The following is an 18,567-nucleotide window of genomic DNA, read 5'->3' as shown; positions in this document are numbered from 1 at the left end:
TTTAGGCGCCTAGCAGGATTTACAAACGTGCCTCCATGAGTTTGTCCATTTTGAGTTTCAATGGGAATTAAACACCTAACCTGCCTAGGCACATCTATAAATTCCACACTGCCACCTAGCCGCATCTTTAGGCACTTAAATACCTTTGAAAATCTAACCCTAAGACACTTAGGATATGTCTACACTGCAGTTAAAAACCCATGGCTGTTCCATGCTAGCTGATTTGGGCTCACAGGGGCTGTGAGGCTGTTTAAATGCAGTGTAGGTGTTTGGGCTCGGGCTGGAGCCTGGGCTGTAGAGTCCTGTGAGGTGGGAGCTTTTGAAATTTTTGCAAATTGAGACAACTTCCTTGGGTAAATTTGTATGTGCAGGCTTGAGGCCTACACTGGCGAGGCATGCATGAGCAGCACATCCTGCATTTCCTCTCAACATCTGTAAAAAGTGATCAATGATCAGAGCAAATTAAGGATCAGACAGAAGGCAGCCAATCATAGAATATCAGGGTTGGAAGGGACCTCAGGTCATTTACTCCAAGCACCTGCTCAAAGCAGGAGCAATCCCCAACTAAATCATCCCAGCCAGGGCTTTGTCAAGCCTGACCTTAAAAACTTCAAAGGAAGTAGATTCCACCACCTTCCTAGGTAACACATTCCAGTGTTTCACCACCCTCCTAGTGGAAAAACTTTTTCCTAATAGCCAACCTAAACCTCCCCTACTGCAACTTGAGATCATTATTCCTCGTTCTGTCATCTGCTACCACTGAGAACAGGCTAGACCCATCCTCTTTGGAACCCCCTTTCAGGTAGTTGAAAGCAGCTATCAAATCCCCCCCTCATTCTTCTCTTCTGCAGACTAAACAATCCCAGTTCCCTCAGCCTCTCCTCATAAGTCATGTGTTCCAGTCCCCTAATCATTTTTGTTGCCCTCAGTTGGATGTTTTCCAATTTTTCCACATCCTTCTGGTAGGGTGGGGCCCAAAACTGGACACAGTACTCCAGATGAGGCCTCACCAATGTCGAATAGAGGGGAATGATCACGTCCCTCGATCTGCTGGCAGTGCCCCTACTTATACATCCCAAAATGCCACTGGCCTTCTTGGCAACAAGGGCACACTGTTGACTCATATCCAGCTTCTCGTCAACTGTCACCCCTAGGTCCTTTTGTGCAGAACTGCTGCTTAGCCATTCGGTCCCTAGTCTGTAGCTGTGCATGGGATTCTTCCATCCTAAGTGCAGGACTCTGCACTTGTCCTTGTTGAACTTCATCAGATTTCTTTTGGCCTAATCCTCCAATTTGTCTAGGTCACTCTGGACCCTATCCCTACCCTCCAGCGTATCTACCTCTCCTCCCAGTTTAGTGTCATCTGCAAACTTGCTGAGGGTGCAATCCATGCCATCCTCCAGATCATTTATGAAGATACTGAACAAAACCGGCCCCAGGACCGACCCTTGGGGCACTCCACTTGATACAAGCTGCCAACTAGACATGGAGCCATTGATCACTACCCCTTGAGCCTGACAATCTAGCCAGCTTTCTATCCACCTTATAGTCCATTCATCCAGCCCATACTTCTTTAACTTGCTGGCCTCATCCACAGAGCCAGTTATCTTGTCATAGAAGGCAATTAGATTAGTCAGGCATGACTTGCCCTTTGTGAATCCATGCTGACTGTTTCTGATCACTTTCCTCTCCTCTAAGTGCTTCAGAATTGATTCCTTGAGGACCTGCTCCATGGTTTTTCCAGGGACTGAGATGAGGCTGACTGGCCTGTAGTTCCCAGGATCCTCCTCCTTCCCTTTTTTAAAGATGGGCACTACATTAGCCTTTTTCCAGTCATCCAGGACCTCCCCCAATTGCCACCAGTTTTCAAAGATAATGGCCAATGGCTCTGCAATCACATCCGCCAATTTTTAGCACTCTTGGATTCAGCGCATCCGGCCTCATGGACTTGTGCTCGTCCAGCTTTTCTAAATAGTCCCAAACCACTTCTTTCTCCACAGACGGCTGGTCACCTCCTTCCCATGCTGTGCTGCCCGGTGCAGTAGTCTGGGAGCTGACCTTGTTTGTGAAGACAGAGGCAAAAAAAGCATTGAGTACATTAGCTTTTTCCACATCCTCTGTCACTAGGTTGCCTCCCTCATTCAGTAAGGGGCCCACACTTTCCTTGGCTTTCTTCTTGTTGCTAACATACCGAAGAAACCCTTCTTGTTACTCTTAACATCTCTTGCTAGCTGCAACTCCAGGTGCGATTTGGCCCTCCTGATTTCACTCCTGTGTGCCTGAGCAATATTTTTATACTCTTCCCTTGTCATTTGTCCAGTCTTCCACTTCTTGTAAGCTTCTTTTTTGTGTTTAAGATCAGCAAGAATTTCACTGTTAAGCCAAGCTGGTCGCCTTCCATATTTACTATTCTTTCTACACATCGGGATGGTTTGTCCCTGTAACCTCAATAAGGATTCTTTAAAATACAGCCAGCTCTCCTTGGCTCCTTTCCCCCTCATGTTTGACTCCCTCAGGGAACTGATAGGCAGGATCCCCTGGGAGAATGAGTCTGCTTTTCTGAAGTCCAGGGTCTGTATTCAGCTGCTCTCCTTTCTTCCTTGTGTCAGGATCCTGAACTCGACCATCTCATGGCCACTGCCTTCCAGGTTCCCATCCACTTTTGCTTCCCCTACTAATTCTTCTTGGTTTGTGAGCAGCAGGTCAAGAAGAGCTCTGCCCCTAGTTGGTTCCTTCAGCACTTGCACCAGGAAATTGTCCCCTACACTTTCCAAAAACTTCCTGGATTGTCTGTGCATCGCTGTATTGCTCTCCCAGCAGATATCAGGGTGATTGAAGTCTCCCATCAGAAGCAGGGCCTGCGATCTAGTAACTTCCATGAGTTGCCGGAAGAAAGCCTCGTCCACCTCATCCCCCAGGTCCGGTGATCTATAGCAGACTCCCACCATGACATCACCCTTGTTGCTCACACTTCTAAACTTAATCCAGAGACACTCAGGTTTTTCTGTAGTTTTCATACCGTAGCTCTGACCAGTCATACCACTTTCTTACATACAATGCAACTCCCCCACCTTTTCTGTCCTGCCTGTCCTTCCTGAACAGTTTATATCCATCTATGATAGTACTCCAGTCATGTGAGTGAACCCGCCAAGTCTCTGTTATTCCAATCACATCATAATTCCTTGACTGTGCCAGGACTTCCAGTTCTCCCTGCTTGTTTCCCAGGTTTCTTGCATTTGTGTATAGGCACTTGAGATAACTTGCTGATTGTCTCTCTCTTTCTCAGTATGAGGCAGGAGCCCTCCTGCTCGTGCTTCCTCCCGGTCTCCCACGTCCCCACTTACCTCAGGGCTTTGGTCTCCTTTCCCTGGTGAACCTAGTTTAAAGCCCTCCTCTCTAGGTTAGCCAGCCTGCTTGCAAGGATGCTCTTCCCTCTCCATTAGGAGGAGCCCGTCTCTGCCTAGCACTCCTCCTTCTTGGAACACCATCCCATGGTCAAAGAATCCAAAGCCTTCTCTCCGACACCACCTGCGTAGCCATTCGTTGACTTCCACGATTTGACGGTCTCTACCCAGGCCTTTTCCTTTCACGAGAAGGAAGGAACACCACTTGAGAACACCACTTGCGCCTCAAACTCCTTTATCCTTCTTCCCAGAGCCACGTAATCTGCAGTGATCCACTCAAGGTCATTCTTGGCAGTATCATTGGTGTCCACGTGGAGAAGCAGGAAGGGGTAGCGATCCGAGGGCTTGATGATTCTCAGCAGTCTCTCCGTCACATCGTGAATCCTAGCTCCTGGCAAGCAGCAGACTTCTCGGTTTTCCCGGTCGGGGTGGCACATAGATTACTCAGTTCCCCTGAGGAGAGAGTCCCCGACCACCACCACCCGCCTCCTTTTCTTGGGAGAGGTGGTCTTGGAACCCCTATCCCTAGGACAGTGCATCTCATGCCTTCCAATCGGCGGAGTCTCCTTCTGTTCCCTTCCCTCAGATGTATCATCTAGTCCACTCTCCGCATTAGCACCTGTGGAGAGAACATGAAAACGGTTGCTTGCTTGTATCTGCGTTGCTGGTACCCTAACCCCTAGGCCAGTGGCCCTCCCAACCAAGTCCCTGACCCTTGCCGGGCCTTAGTTAACCCATCTGAAAAAGATAAGGTTACTCACAATGTTGTATATATCTGTAGTGCTTTATCTGTAGATCTCAACACACTTTAAAGATGTGGGTAAGCCCAATAGAATGCTTGGCCCAGCAAAGTACAGATGTACAGATGATTTGAGAGGTCTTTATAGTGTTGTCAGCTGTGGGCTGTTTTCCAGACTGTGTCTATGCAGAAATGAGAGCAAACGCCTCTATGATGATCAGCTGCCCAGCAGGTGAGCAGTTTGCTGGGACTGCTGTTGAATTTATTGGCTCCTTTAGCAGAACAATCAGTCACCCGGGACAGGATTTGGTTCTTGCAGAGTCTTCCCTGCCTTCCCACCACTCCCCATCTCCAGTTAGGTGAGTTTTGTGTTCTGCAGTGAGATCAGTTGTTCAGGGCGGGATGCCCCACGGGCTGTCTGTGGGGATGGTATTACTAACTCGGCGTAGAGAGGCATTTAGATCAGCTGAGCCAAATTTAAATGAAGACACTTCCACACTTAGGTTGATGCAAGGCAGCTTAAATTGACCTAACCGTGTCGTGTAGACCAGGCCTGAGTACCTTTCCCAGACCTGAAGGAAAGATCTGTGTAGCTTAAAAGCTTGTCTCTCTCCCCCATAGAAGTTGGTCCAATAAAAGATATGACCTCACCCACCTTGTCTCTCTAATATCCTGGGACCAACATGGTTACAACAACACTGCATACTAACTAACCTGTGTCATGATCAAAGTTGACTGTATCAAGGTGTCATGTGGGTGTGAAAATCCTATTAGTCAGCACTGCAGCTCTGAACAGGGCAGGACATGGGGCTGCATCATTGACAATCTTCATTCCTAGCTGTGATCAACGTGATTGAGACTCATTCCTATTATTTATCAGAGAGTAGCAGCTAGAGTGTCCCCTGTGCTAAGCCCTGGACAAACGCATAATCCCTGCCCTGAAGAGTTTGCAATCTAAGGCCTGGTCTAAACACACAGCTGTCGTGATTCAGCTAAAGCTGTAACTTTATACCAATTTAGTTAAACCTCTGTAACTTTGTGGAGCCACTTAGATATGTAAAGTGAATCAATTGAAGTGTACAGGCACCAGTTCAACTGAGAGATCTGACTAAAACAAGTTATAAGAAAGTTCCAGACACACAGTTGCACCATTTGAACAAACCCAGTTTAAGGTAAATCAGTGAAGCTGCAGTGTGTCAGACTGAAGGATGGGAGGGGAAAGAGAGTTGAGGTCACCTGCCCAAGGTCCTGCAATAGGTCAGTGGCAGAGGTGTGATAAAACCCAGGTTTCCTGAGTCCCAGTTCTGTTCACTAGGCCATGCTGCACTGAACAGTGTCCAGGAGTGCCAGGTCTCAGATGTAGGGCTGGTATGTTTCAACAGACAATGAGCAAGACTGCTCCCTCCTGGACTAATTTTAACTCCCGATCTTTTGCTTGCAGGAAGGCCCACGACGCTGTGTGAAACGATGGGCAAAGCAGAGATGTGGCTGATCCGAACGTACTGGGATTTTGAATTCCCTCGCCCTTTCCTGCCTAACTTTGAGTTTGTTGGGGGACTCCACTGCAAGCCTGCAAAGCCTTTACCTGAGGTACCTTAATACGCTCCCTTGGTCTAGTCATCTGCCCATCAGATCAACAGCTGTTTGTTTCTCTGATTTCCACATGCAGAGTATGCCATATCCTGAGACGCTTGCTGAGAACAATGTCAGCTTTGGGCAAGAGAAATCTTATGCATCACTGCAGTGTTGGATGATGCTCCATTGCGGATTGACTGTGGATCCTTACGGGGGGGGAGGTAGTTAAGGCATAGCAGTAGTGAATCTAGTGCTCAGCTTAAAAAATAAAAACCTCAGGACCATGTCAGATCATATTATTAGTTGACCATAAGTTTTAATTAATTCTAAGGAGCAAGTATCAGTTTAAAGGCTGAAATATGCTATGGAAAACAGCAATGGGATAGGCCAAAATAATCAGAAAAGCAACAGCACTGTAAAAGTCTCGGCCATGACTTGCCAAAATGACTAACGATCTTGGGTGTCGAGATTTTTATTTTTATTTTGGTTCTCAATTGAGACACTTCGAAGGAGCCTGATCTTTCTGAATGTGCTGAGCATCTGCCTTTTAAGATGTCTCCAGCTAGGCTCCCAAACGCTGAGGCAGCCAAAATCACGAGTTGCTTTTGAAAATCTTGGCTGTAGTTCTTGGACGTGTGCCTATCTTTTCAATGACTTGGCCACTTCTTGGGGTTCAGACCTGATGTCCGTTCCAGGAGCACTTCCAATTCAAGAGGACAAATGTCTCTGTTGGTGGTGGAGACTGGGAAAAATGGAGCTATGGGTATTTATATTGCTCTCCTGTGACTTCAAGGCTTTTGTGCATATCTGTCAAAGCTTCCTTAACTGGCATTCTTCCATCAGCTGTCTCTGAGTAACTAGTGAAATGACAGCTGTTGTTCTGAGTCTCCGAACAATGATACTGTGGTGGTATCATGACGTCTCTTCTCCTTCATGCGTGTGCTTTACCATGAAGTCAAGGGAAATGTATCATTTAGATCTGAAGACAATCTTCCTCTGGGGCAATGGGATCTGATGGACAGGGTGCAATTATCTGGCCTTGGAAACTCATGGACCCTCCAGTATTTCAGGGGTGTCCTTCGGTGGGATACTGCTGCTGTGCCCCTGGGCCAGGACCCTGATGGCCTGTGGGGCTCCTATAGTTTACTGAACATGTTTCTGATCTGTGGTCCATACCTGCTGCTGGCTACTGAGCTACCTAGTTGTGTTGGGTTGAAATTCCAAAGTTCAGATGACTAGGCCCTGGTTGTTCTAAAAACCCTCTTTCTCCATGATCCACCTTGGCCTGCACATGAGAGGAGCTCACGGGAGCTGCAGGCAAGGCATTCTCAATGTAGGCCACCATCCCTAGAACCAGCTGCAGCCATGAATCTGTCTGACTCTGGCTAATTACAAACGGCAGGTATTAAACTATCCATGGGGAACTAGTCTTCTGGACAGATGTAGTAGCCACCAGAGTCATGGCATGTGCTCCCTAGTTTGAGGGCAACAGATCCGTTGGTCTGCACTCTGAGAAGTGCACCCAGAACCCAAGGAGGGGTGCCTCATTGCAGGTAATACAGAAATAAGTGAATCATTAATAACAATAATAACGCAGCAGCTCCCAGGAAATCTGCTGAGTCAGGCCGGAGACCACAAGTTTCACTTTCCGCTGTGATGGTGTCATTTGCCCCCGAACTGCGTAGTGCAGGGAATGGGTTTGTCCTGTTGAAGTCAATGGAATCACACTAATATGTTACAGCTGAGGAGCCATCCCTCTGTCTCTAATCTTTGGAGTCTTGCTCCTGCCTCACCATGTTTTGACATGTTAGTTGTCTTTACCCGACTGGGGGGAAACAGTTTTCCTGTCCTGGGAATCTTTGAGATTTCAAAGCTTTTCTTGTTGTGCATGAGGAGGAGACAGAGCTTTGCAACAGTGTCTTGTGAAAAACTAGAAAGACTCACTAGCCCACTCCTGGTACGCGAGAGGCCCAGGGTCAAGTCCCTGCTCTGCCTGATTTCAGACTTGAACCTGACTCTCCCGTATCAGCCCTATATCCACCAGGCCATTCTAGGGTTGATGTGTTGTGTCGTCCCCCTCCCCCTCCCCCCGCAGTCATTGGAAAATTCCCTCGCAGCTCGCGTCTGGAACAGAGGTCTCTCCCTGAAACCTGCTTGGGCTGCGTTTTAAAGAGAGACAGTTTCTAGGATCCAATAAAATAAAAACCAGCAGGATCTTATTAAAGGGGAGAAGGCAAAATGCCACATTTATTGTGAATACAGAAAGAATCATAGTAAGCAGTTAGTTATAGCTATAACATTCCATTCAATTTTATATTTATTCCCACACACACACACAGAGGTTCTGCAAGGTTGTTATCATAGTTACCAGTCTTAGAGTTGCTCATGCCAAGCCACTGGCCAGGTGGCCTGGACATGAGGAGGCAGCAGGGCCTTGTCAGATGCTCATCTGATGCTCCTGGAAGTTGGTTTGCAGAATCAGACCCCAAAGCTCTCACTTTCTAGAGTCCATTTTTATAGGCATTTATTCCTATGCCAGTCTATGAGAATTGCTTCATCATGCTGTTGCTGAATCAATCAGCAGATGGCACATTTCTGAGGGCTCCATGCTGCCAGATGTTATCTTGTTCTTTGGTTCTCCCATTCTTGAGGCTGTTGGGTGGATTCCAGTCTGCCCTCCGGGGGTCCTCTGGTTATTTCCACTTGATGCCTTCTTCAGCCGATGGACACTGGATTCTTAGGAAGGCACCTCCCTGACCATTCAGTTATTTTCCACACCAGGCATCCATCCACATACATCCTCTATCTCTATTTTAATCACAATTATTAACAAAGAGGGATGAATACAACAAAAGGGCGGGGAGTCTCTGGGTGCTGTTTCTGTTATTACAGAGTATTGCTTTGAGTCTCTCTCTGTGTGCGAGTAGTTGTTGTTGTTACAAAGAATTGCTTTGAGAACAGACTCTGTCTTAGAATGTACTAACGCAATTAGCAGCTTGCAAGTTTCACACAGAGAGGGAGAGAAACAGTACCAAAAACCAAGAGACCTCTTAATTAGTAATACCCTGGAATTTAAACTATGGGAAATCAAACTCATTTGTGATTTTAATACAGAACTTCTTTAATATGATCCAACATAATCCCCCTTTTGACACTAAGATTTATAATCGTCAGTGTCACTGTCTATGTAGCCTATTCAAGAGAAGGTACTGTGAGGCAATTTTGAGTTTGTGATTCCAATTCATCCCACATACATGATCCTAGTGATGTGTCTTTACTACAAGGTTCTGGGGCAACAGGCAAGGTGAGGCACACCCACTTTTGAGGAGTCCATTCGGTACAACCTCTAGTGTCCAATAGTTTCCCTCCCTCCCCAGCCCACTGGCTCGAGGTCCAGGGTTGCCAGAAGGATCCCATGTGTAATATGGGGAGTGGGCTAACCTTTGTGATTTTAATACAGAACTTCTTTAATATGATCCAACACTGGTATGCGAGAGGCCCAGGGTCAGGTCCCTGCTCTTCCTGATTTCAGACTTGAATCTGACTGTCCCGTATCAGCCCTATATCCACCAGGCCATTCTAGGGTTGATGTGTTGTGTCGTCTCCCACATCTGTATTGCTGTTTTTAGCAGCATAACATCTGGCCGCTGGAGCCTTTGGCGGGGGGAAGCAACAGGGAAAGGTGCCAGCTGCTCCCTTCTGCACAGCCCTCCCCTCCACAGGGAAAGGCTCTGCCCATTCCCCGCGGCAGGGAAAGCCTCTGGCAGGGGCAAAGCAGCAGGGACACACTGAGCCTTTCCTTGCCGCTTCCCCTCTGCCAGAGCCCTTTCCCTGACACCGGCAGCTGTGCACTGCAGCATGGATGTGGTGCACTTTTCCCTGCAGCGTGTAGCTGCATGTACGCTACGCGCTGACGAAAGTGGTGTGTAGTGTAGACGTCGCCTGGGTCGGATAGAAATGTTGGCCAGATGGAACTGCTCGGCACCAACAGCTAGCAAACGCTGACGAGAAAAGTTTTGTTAAACCAAGAAAAGGAGGACTTGTGGCACCTTAGAGACTGACCAATTTATTTGAGCAGAAGCTTTCGTGAGCTACATGAATCCGACGAAGTGAGCTGTAGCTCACGAAAGCTTCTGCTCAAATAAATTGGTCAGTCTCTAAGGTGCCACAAGTCCTCCTTTTCTTTTGCAAATACAGACTAACGCGGCTGCTACTCTGAAACTTGTTAAACCAGTTACCCACGCAATCCCTTTTTTTAAAGCTAGCCAGTGGATCATTATACCTGTGTCAGGTAGATTAAAGAACCCTCTGCTATAAGAAATTTCCCCATGTAGGTGCTTAGAGACCATGATCAAATAACATTTTAGCCTTCTCTTTGATAAGCTTTGTATTTACATAAACATATGTCTCTTGCCATGTGTATTTCTATTGACTACCTTTCACCTATTTCAATCTGAAGTGCATTGAAAAGTGGGTTAGAATTTAAAGTGATAACTTGTCATTTTAAGGGGGTTTCTGCTCCTGCTTGCAGACTACTCTGTAGGGAAGCTGCGGTCAGTCTGCAAAAGAGCCAGCCTAGGGCATGGTGGATTGAGTTGTGCCTCTCTCCCTGAGGTGCCTCTGTATTTGGTTGTTGTGTGTGAGATTTCTGGAGTCTAAGGAAAAAAACAGTGTTACGCTTAGACCTTTCAGGTTAGAGTATTTTGGTTTTATTTCGTAGGTGGGCCATGAACAGAACATAACCGCACTGGATGGTGTGGCTGCTTTCCAAAATTAAAAGGCTCTTGTCTCTCTTCAGGAAATGGAAGAGTTTGTCCAGAGTTCAGGGGAACATGGTATCGTGGTATTTTCTTTTGGCTCAATGATTTACAACTTAACCGAGGAGAAAAGTAAAATGGTTGCCTTGGCCCTCAGCCAGGTTCCACAAAAGGTCAGTTTCTGTAAATGATCTACATTCCTGCCAACAAGATCAGCAGCACTGCTGTAAAATCCCTGCTTCCCTCAGGCCACAGCTTTCAAACTGCATTGCCTAAAGGTAGGCTCTTTACTTCCACTCAGTGTAAGTGCTCTGATTTTTTTTCTCCCCCCCCCACCAGCAGCTCCAGTTGAAGTCACTGGGTTTGGGGCTTGCAAAGAAGCAGGGTTGAGTCCTGAGTGGTCACAGAAATTGAATTTATAGTATTTTTCTTGTATATGACTCACTTGAACGAAACCATGTGGGGTGAGTTCCCATACCAAAATGAGGCAGTGTGGACTAGTGGATAGAGAGCAGGACTGGGTTCCATTCCTGGTTTGGCCACTGGCCTGCTGGGTGACCTTGGGCAAGTCACTTCACCACCTGTGCCTCGGTTTCCCCATCTGTACAATGGGGATAATACTGCTCTCAAAGCGCTTTGAGAGATCTAATAAATAGTATAATACCCTATTACAAAAGTGTGTAAATAACTCAAGTGCTCAAAAGAAGCCTTGCTAAACCAGGGCCTGATCTAAAGCTCATTGAAAGCAATGGAAAGACTCCAGTAGACATCAGTGGTCTTTGGATCAGGCTCCAGATTGCATTGCAGTGCAATAGTGCAGCTTGAACCACAGCTCATGTATCTTCAAACATTTTCATTCAAGGTTCTTTGGAGGTACAAAGGGAAGAAACCAGAAACTTTAGGACCCAACACTAGGATTTATGACTGGATACCCCAGAATGACCTGCTTGGTAAGACTCTGTGCTGGAAATGTTCCTAGCTGAGCTTTTCTCAGTATTGACAAGCGTGTTCCCTCCCCACTTTACTCACTTCATTTATGACAAAAAGAGACTAGATTGCCCATTATACACACAAGCTAATCCTGTAATCAAATACAGTACCTCAGAGGTCACTTGGAGGCCAGGGTATTTAGTGTGTGTTATCTAGAGAGAGGTGCTTACTCAACCTTAATTATACCCATGATGGTAGCAGAGCAAGGATAGGCTTCTCAAAGGTACTTGGCGGTTCTCAGCTGTAGGGACCAAAATAGCATTGCCCATAAAACCAGAGAGATAACATTGCTTTGTCCTGGGGCAACTACCCTTGGAATCAGTGTGTGTGGCTCCCCTGACAAAAACTAGAGTAAATACAAAGAAGGGCAGCAGAAGTGATGCAAAAACTGGAGTTACACTGGGATAAACTGGAGTACTGGGAGTGAATCAGGCCCGGTAACTGGTGTGTAGCATTTAAACATAAGTACCTAGAAGGCAGCCACTGCCTTTGCCTTCTTATTTGTATTCTATTGAATCTTTTTTTACAAAAATAAGGGGATAATGGGGGCATAAAAAGAGCAAAGAGTGAAGGGAGGGGAAGGAAAGAAAGAGGGGAACGGAGGGGAAAGAGTGACATCTCAGTTTCCATCTGCTAGGGATTAGTCAAAGGTTTCAAAAAGTTTAACCAATTTGAAAATACTTGGTCTGAGGTCCCTCTTCTCTGAAACGGGACCCACCCTTTAACTGCCAGGTCAGCAGAGCCACTGAGCCAGGAATCTAGCCGAGCAATCGGAATCGTCTGGCTGGAAGCACGGCTCTAGAAAGCTGAGCTTTCTGTGAGTTGGAGAGTTGCCCAGCTGATGGGATAGATCCCAAAGCACACATCGGGGAAGTAGCTTTTAGGGAGGTTCTGTATCTATCATCATCGTAACCCTCCTGCCTACTTCTAGCCAAAAGGATTGTGTCCCAGGGCAGCCCCAGAACATGTGAGCCAGCGCGGCTCTAGGAGACCCACTTCTCCAGCTGCATCCAGGCACTGTAACCTGTGCGGGGATCGGTGTGAATAAAATACAACTTTCTGCTGGGTCAGCCTTAATTGTAGATCAATAGCAGAGTCTGTAATGTTTTGCAAGGTATTTCCCCATTGGCTAGGGTTGAAGCATGTACATACCATTATCCGTCCCTAATGCTAGTCTGGAGTAATCAGGACTAGCCCCTTGTCAAACTAATCATTATTTACCTAGTTTGTACAAAATTGTTGCCTTCTTCCCTGGAATCTGAGCATTTATGTACCTCATAGTTCCTAAACGCTTCTCTCCTCCTATTCCAGGCCACCCCAAGGCCAAAGCCTTTATTACTCATGGTGGAACCAATGGGATCTATGAAGCTATCTACCATGGGATTCCCATGGTTGGGATTCCCTTGTTCGCTGACCAGCCGGATAACATTGCTCACATGAAGGCAAAAGGAATGGCAGTCGAGCTGGATTTTAACACAATGCAAGCCCAGGATTTAATTGATGCATTGAATGTGGTCATTAACAACTCCAGGTGAGTTCAGTCTCTGCCTAATGGGACAGGGTTGTAGTAGCTGTGTTGGTCCAAGGATACTATCTGAGCCTGCAGCAGCTCCTGGAAGGTGTGGTCCGGAAATCAATTTCCCTCATATTGTATTTTGTGATCTCTTTGGGAAAGATCGCTCTGAAAAGGCCTTGGAGCAGCCTCTGAGATTGTGTAATCTTCTGCTCCCTTCTTGGAGCAAGTTTGAATGAAGTCACCCAGCCAATTTCCAATTCACACATACGACGGGCAAACTTCTTCTTGGCTAGTTTGTGACACTGAGTCTTGGCTTCCCAACTTGCTACCACTGTCCGTAGGGACCAAAACCTTTAGCACTGGGGGAATTCCACCCGTCTCAGGCTGTGAAACATGAGATCTGCAGGGAAAACCCTGCAAATTATCTTCCCAGAAGTATTTTTTGCAAGGGAAAATGACAACAGAAAAAGCTGGACGCTAGGAATGTCTTGTGGCGAACCCTCTGAAGAAGTCTCATTATGTAATAGCAAACTGGGGCTAGCTTATCTTTTTGGCCCACTTTAAATCTTGACTCAGGCCATGAGACTTAACTTATGTCAGCCCTCACTGCAGTTATTAAATCGCTTGTGTGTGCGCACACTTGGCTCCTTGAGTCGGCAGTGCGCGTCCTCACCAGGAGCACTAGTATTGATTGCATTGTCAGTGCGGGGCATTGTGGGACGGCTCCTGAAAGCCAGCAACCGTCACCGTAAGCAATGCATCATCTGCACTGACACTGCGTCGCCCTGATGACATCGACCATGACTCTACACCGCTCGGGGAGAGGCTGTCACTAAATCAGCATAGAGAGGCACTTACGTCAGCGGAGCCAAATTTAAGTGAAGACGCTTCCACAGCTAGGTCAACACAAGGCAGCTTATGTTGACTTGACCCTGTAGTGTGGAGCAGAGAGCCTGGTCAGCGATCCCTTTGCTTGCTAGTTGCCCCATACAGTAGGGAAAGCGCTGTTTCAGAATAACCACCATGTCATTTTTGTTCCCCCCTGATTCCTTCAGCTATAAAGAAAATGCAGTGAGATTATCCCAGATTCACCACGACCAGCCCATAAAGCCTCTGGACCGAGCTGTCTTCTGGATCGAATTTGTCATGCGCCATAAAGGGGCAAAGCACTTGAGACCAGCAGCTCACGAGCTCACCTGGTACCAGTATCACTGCCTGGACGTCCTGGCGTTCTTGCTCACCTGTGCAGCAGCTGCTGTTTTCATTGCTGTCAAATGCTGCTTGTTTTGCTGTAAGAAATGCGGTAGGATTATAAAGAAGAAGAAAACGGAGTAGGTTTGCTGTTCCCCTGGGCCTGGTTCAGCTTATTCGTGGTCCTGTTGATCTAGGCACATGCTTGAAGTGAGGTGCATGCTGAAATACCATGCGTAGCCAGGGCCGTGTTCTGGTGAAGTAGTATCAGGAAAGTTGCGCATTTAGCGAATGTGATGTTTACAGTAACTTTCTTTTGGCTTGAATAAGAATGAATACTTAGCTGGATCCACCAGTCTGACTTCTTCAGTGATTACACAGGGACTTGTCAGATGCTAACTGTGGCAATGATTTTCAAAATGTAACTTTCTGGAGACTTTATTTAAAAGGACAAAGCCCAACTGTTTTAGGTTCTTTGCTGTGTCTTCCACCTGCAGGTATTAAAGTTGATTTGCCCACCCTGCGATCTGTGAGAGAGTGTCCTCACTAGATCATCCAGAACCAAAGTGTCCATGTGTCTGTTGGTATGGCTCCTGGAGGAGCAGACACTGACTAGTTCGGAGCTCAGATAAGCAATCTGATGCTCCTAGAAGATGCCCACCAGAAAGGCCAAGACTTCTGAAAATAGCCATCTGTCTGTAGGCTCCTATGTCTATATTTAAGTGTCTTAATAGATACCCTGATGTTCGAATGTTCTGGGCATGCAGCAGCTGCTTCCAACTTCAGTGGGACATGCTGGGTGCTCAACGTGTTTGAAAAATCAGGCTTTTTAGCAACCATGGTGAGGATTGAGGAAGTGGATTTGCAAAGTTAGGTGCGCTACTCCCATTGAATTTCACCAGACGCCCTTGGCCTCCTTCCAAAATCTCAGCCAAAGAGAAGAACTTCACGTCCCATGTCTGAAAGCCTTGTCCAGAGTATAAAATCGGAATGGTTGGTGTCGTGATATGGAGGCTCCAATCATATCCCTTCTGCATTGTGTCTCATGTGAAAAATCTTTCCAAAGTTTAATGAAACTTTGCCCTGAGTTTAATTTCTGTGGGTGAAGACACAATTTGATGGTTGAGAATTATAGTGCTGGGAATTCAGTAGGCATGTGCTAGAGTGTGGGCCCAAGAAAGGGGGTGGCTGTTAGAACGGCAGGGAACTCTCTATGCAGGGAATATCACAGTCTCAACAGTGTAGAAATCCCAGGGGTCAAACCAGTACACAAGGGGATCCAGGAAATGGCAGAATTCCTCTAGAGGGGTTTTATGGGAATCTAGGTCTGCCCCCTTTGCTCCATAGTATCCAGTGCTCAGCCTCCAACCCCTGGCCCAGAGCAACCCAGCAAGCTGAAGAAAGAGCTGCTCTGTCCAACCATGGTGGGGAAACTGACTGGGTGTGGTGGAAGGTATTCCACTGTGTTCCATCCCCTCCATATACCATGCATGCATTCTTCTGGCCTGCTGTATTGAGCTGCCCTATGCTGCAGGACTCCCTCTTCCCAGTGGTCCCTCTTCTGTGGGGTGTGGAAAGTTAGCTTTAGGGCACATGGGCTCAGTTCATCCTGCTAGCTGGCCTCCACAGCAGAAATGGCAACAGCTGCCAGAGCTCCCTGAAGACTCGCATTAACTTCAGTGGGCTTTGGCTCAGGCCTTAGCTCATCATGCCACTAGTAATTCCCAAGCATCTGCTGCCATACCCAGGAGTGGGTCACCTGTGCTACAGCATTCCAGAGCTGGTGGAGAGGACACCTGCCTAATACCGGGCCTTGTGGCTTCATTGGTCTGTAAGAGGTTGACTTAAAATGCTCCACTCCTGGAAACGCCAAGTGGAACTGCTAATTTCCCTCAGTAATTGGCAAACTTATTATCTATATAGTGGGCCAACTCCCCAGCAGCTATAAATCCGTATAAATTGTTCTGCTGAGCGCCATGAAGCTGTGCCAATTTTATAATGGTCGAGGATCTGTCCCATTTATGATCCTGTGATTTGCAGTATTGTGTGGTTGCTACAATAAGCTAGCCACCAGATCATGTTTAAGAATGCTTTTAAAATTGCCTTTGTCAGACTTGGGTTGCATTTGTAAATGATCCAGTGCCTAATGAAAGGCAACTTACATTTGCCTGCAGACAAAGCTGCTAGAGAAAACAGTAAGGTTCTTCCTTTACTGCATATATTTTGTTGCCCCACACAAGCTTATTTTATTAGCACTAATTTTTGGAGCTGGTTGTGACAAATCTTAAGCCTTCGGTTAGTTCAAAGCTATGTAAACCCTTAAATATAGACGATGGAAAAATGGCTCTGTTCCTAAAAGCTAAAGCTTCGATGCTAAACTGAAAATGGGACACTTCAATATTGGTGGCAATTTAGGAGACTCTAGAATCCAGGGCCTACCCTAGCAGATATGCTGAGTATAAGACACACTAATTTGAATGGTCACGTTTCTGAGCATACTTACACTGAGTATACAGAAAAATACCTAAAACTGGTCATCAGCTATTGACACTAGAGTTATGTGATCTATCGAGATTCCCCTTGTAGCTGCAGTGCACAGCTGGTGTAAACTGCCCTATTGTAATCACTTGGGTGGAGCTAGGCCAGTTCACACCAGAGGATTAGGTCACTTAGCTGTTACAAAATGTCTACAGAGAGCTACAGATTGCATAGGTCTGTGCTGGAACTCTGCAAAAATCTGTGCCCCTGATCCTACAGTGAGATGCATGCAGGCTGAATGAAGTCAGTGGGAGCTGCATGTGCCCTAGGGTGTGCCCATAGAGGCAGCTGGCATGAGCACAGCCTTGATTGCTGACATATAAAAAACATTCAGAGATTTGATACTGGGAAACGTGAAGCCAAAGTAAGTTAGCTAGACCTGCTTGGAAGAAGGGGAAGGTGGGGGGGGGGGGGGAAAGAGTTTGTTTCTCACTGAGTTTTGACCAGCTGTAGTCTTGAGGCAAAACTGTGAGCCTACTCCATGAAACCCCATTATCATGACCCTATCCCTCCAGGAAGATCTCTGCATGAGTGAGGGCATGCAGTTTATTTGAATGTAAAAGGTCATACAGATTCAGGCTCTTGTGTAATTCAATGCTTGTTGCACTGGTTGAATGAGCTAGCTCCTTTCTGTGTGCTGCTTTAATACCTCTCCATCCCCACTGCTGCTAACCAAAATATTTGCTGCCTAGTGGATAGAGCTTTCAACAACGTGGGTTGATTTGTTAATAAAAGCAATTGAGTGTCAAACTGATTCAGTCTATGTAAGATTTCTTCTACTAAAATATGCAAAGCTTAGGTTAATGCACATCAGTTCAAGTCAAGGAATTCAGCTGTAGAAGAGCCCACAGTAACCTGCCTTGCAATTTGTGCAGATGGACTGCTACCCACAGAAATTACCATGCACAGTTGCAAGCCTTACTTGACCAGGTTATTTAAAAGTTTGCTGAAGCAGGAGACAAACAAACAGAGAGGAAGTAGGACAGACTGAAGATGGACGAGAATAAGTATGTGGAGACAAAAGGGCTGCCTTCTTCAGAAAAACGTAGCAAGTTGAGTGCTAGACTCTTGCACAAGCCTGGCCCCAAGTGAAGGAGCTGAACATGTGAAATCTGGCGATAAACCTGCTTGGCTTTTATACTCCAGCAAGTCGCTGCCTCATTGCTACTGCCATAATTTATTCTTCTTAGGATGATACACACACACACACACACAAACTATAATTTGCCAGTTACTGAAGTAGCTCTGCAAGCCATGGTTCAGGTGATAAATGAAGGCAAATTACAGATAGCTTATGCATGGTTCAGCACTGTATGACAGCTGTAAGAGTCTAAACTTGCTAGGATGCAGAAGGTTCCTGCCACCTGTTATGTAACTGGAGCCAATGTAGCTTAGGTTGACTTACCGCGGTGTCTACACGGCACTGCGTCAACGAGCGATGCTCTCCCGTCGACTTCCTTATTCTTCTCGGGGAGGTGGAGTATCAGGGTCGACCAAAGAGCATTGATTTTGTAGGTCTTCACTAGACCCACTAAACTGACACCTGCTGCATCGATTGCAGCAGTGCTGATCTACCTGTAACTGTAGACATGGCCTAAGAATAATACATTTCAACCCAAAAGTTAACTCAGTAAAGTGAGAACAGGGAAATGCCTCTAACTGCATGCAGACAAGAGTGTTTTTTTCCAGTTTCTCAAGTTGTAGGTTAGCTCTCTGGTTTTTACTATTCCAAGTTTAAATTCAAATCTGTCCTGTTCAAGAGCATTTACAATACAGAAGTCAATGAAATATCCCATGACATTTGCTATGGCATGTTAAGTATGTTGGCTCTGCACAGTGGGTGTGCGCCCTGTAATT

General features: G+C 46.5%; 1 protein-coding gene across 4 annotated transcripts in view; it reads left to right on the top strand.

The window, feature by feature from the left end:
* The window catches only part of LOC311520011 (UDP-glucuronosyltransferase 2A2-like), a gene marked incomplete at its 5' end in the record, with an annotated part of 41,321 nt that extends 22,915 nt beyond the window's left edge, over positions 1 to 18,406 (top strand). For 2 of the 4 annotated variants that reach the window (XM_084627173.1, XM_084627174.1), the window contains 5 exons: positions 5,585 to 5,733; positions 10,517 to 10,648; positions 11,338 to 11,425; positions 12,777 to 12,996; positions 14,037 to 18,405. In XM_084627173.1, coding sequence (XP_084483299.1) covers positions 5,585 to 5,733; positions 10,517 to 10,648; positions 11,338 to 11,425; positions 12,777 to 12,996; positions 14,037 to 14,316 — 869 coding nt within the window. In that variant the 3' untranslated portion in view covers positions 14,317 to 18,405. Of the gene's footprint in view, positions 1 to 5,584; positions 5,734 to 10,516; positions 10,649 to 11,337; positions 11,426 to 12,776; positions 12,997 to 14,036 lie in introns of all 4 variants that reach the window. The other 2 variants (XM_084627172.1, XM_084627175.1) reach the window with 2 other exon arrangements.
* Positions 18,407 to 18,567: the final 161 nt, after the last annotated feature.

Source organism: Lepidochelys olivacea (assembly GCF_965140295.1).
Source record: "Lepidochelys olivacea isolate rLepOli2 genome assembly, chromosome: 4".
Taxonomy (NCBI): Eukaryota; Metazoa; Chordata; order Testudines; family Cheloniidae; genus Lepidochelys; species Lepidochelys olivacea.
This window is presented reverse-complemented; position numbering and strand designations above follow the sequence as displayed.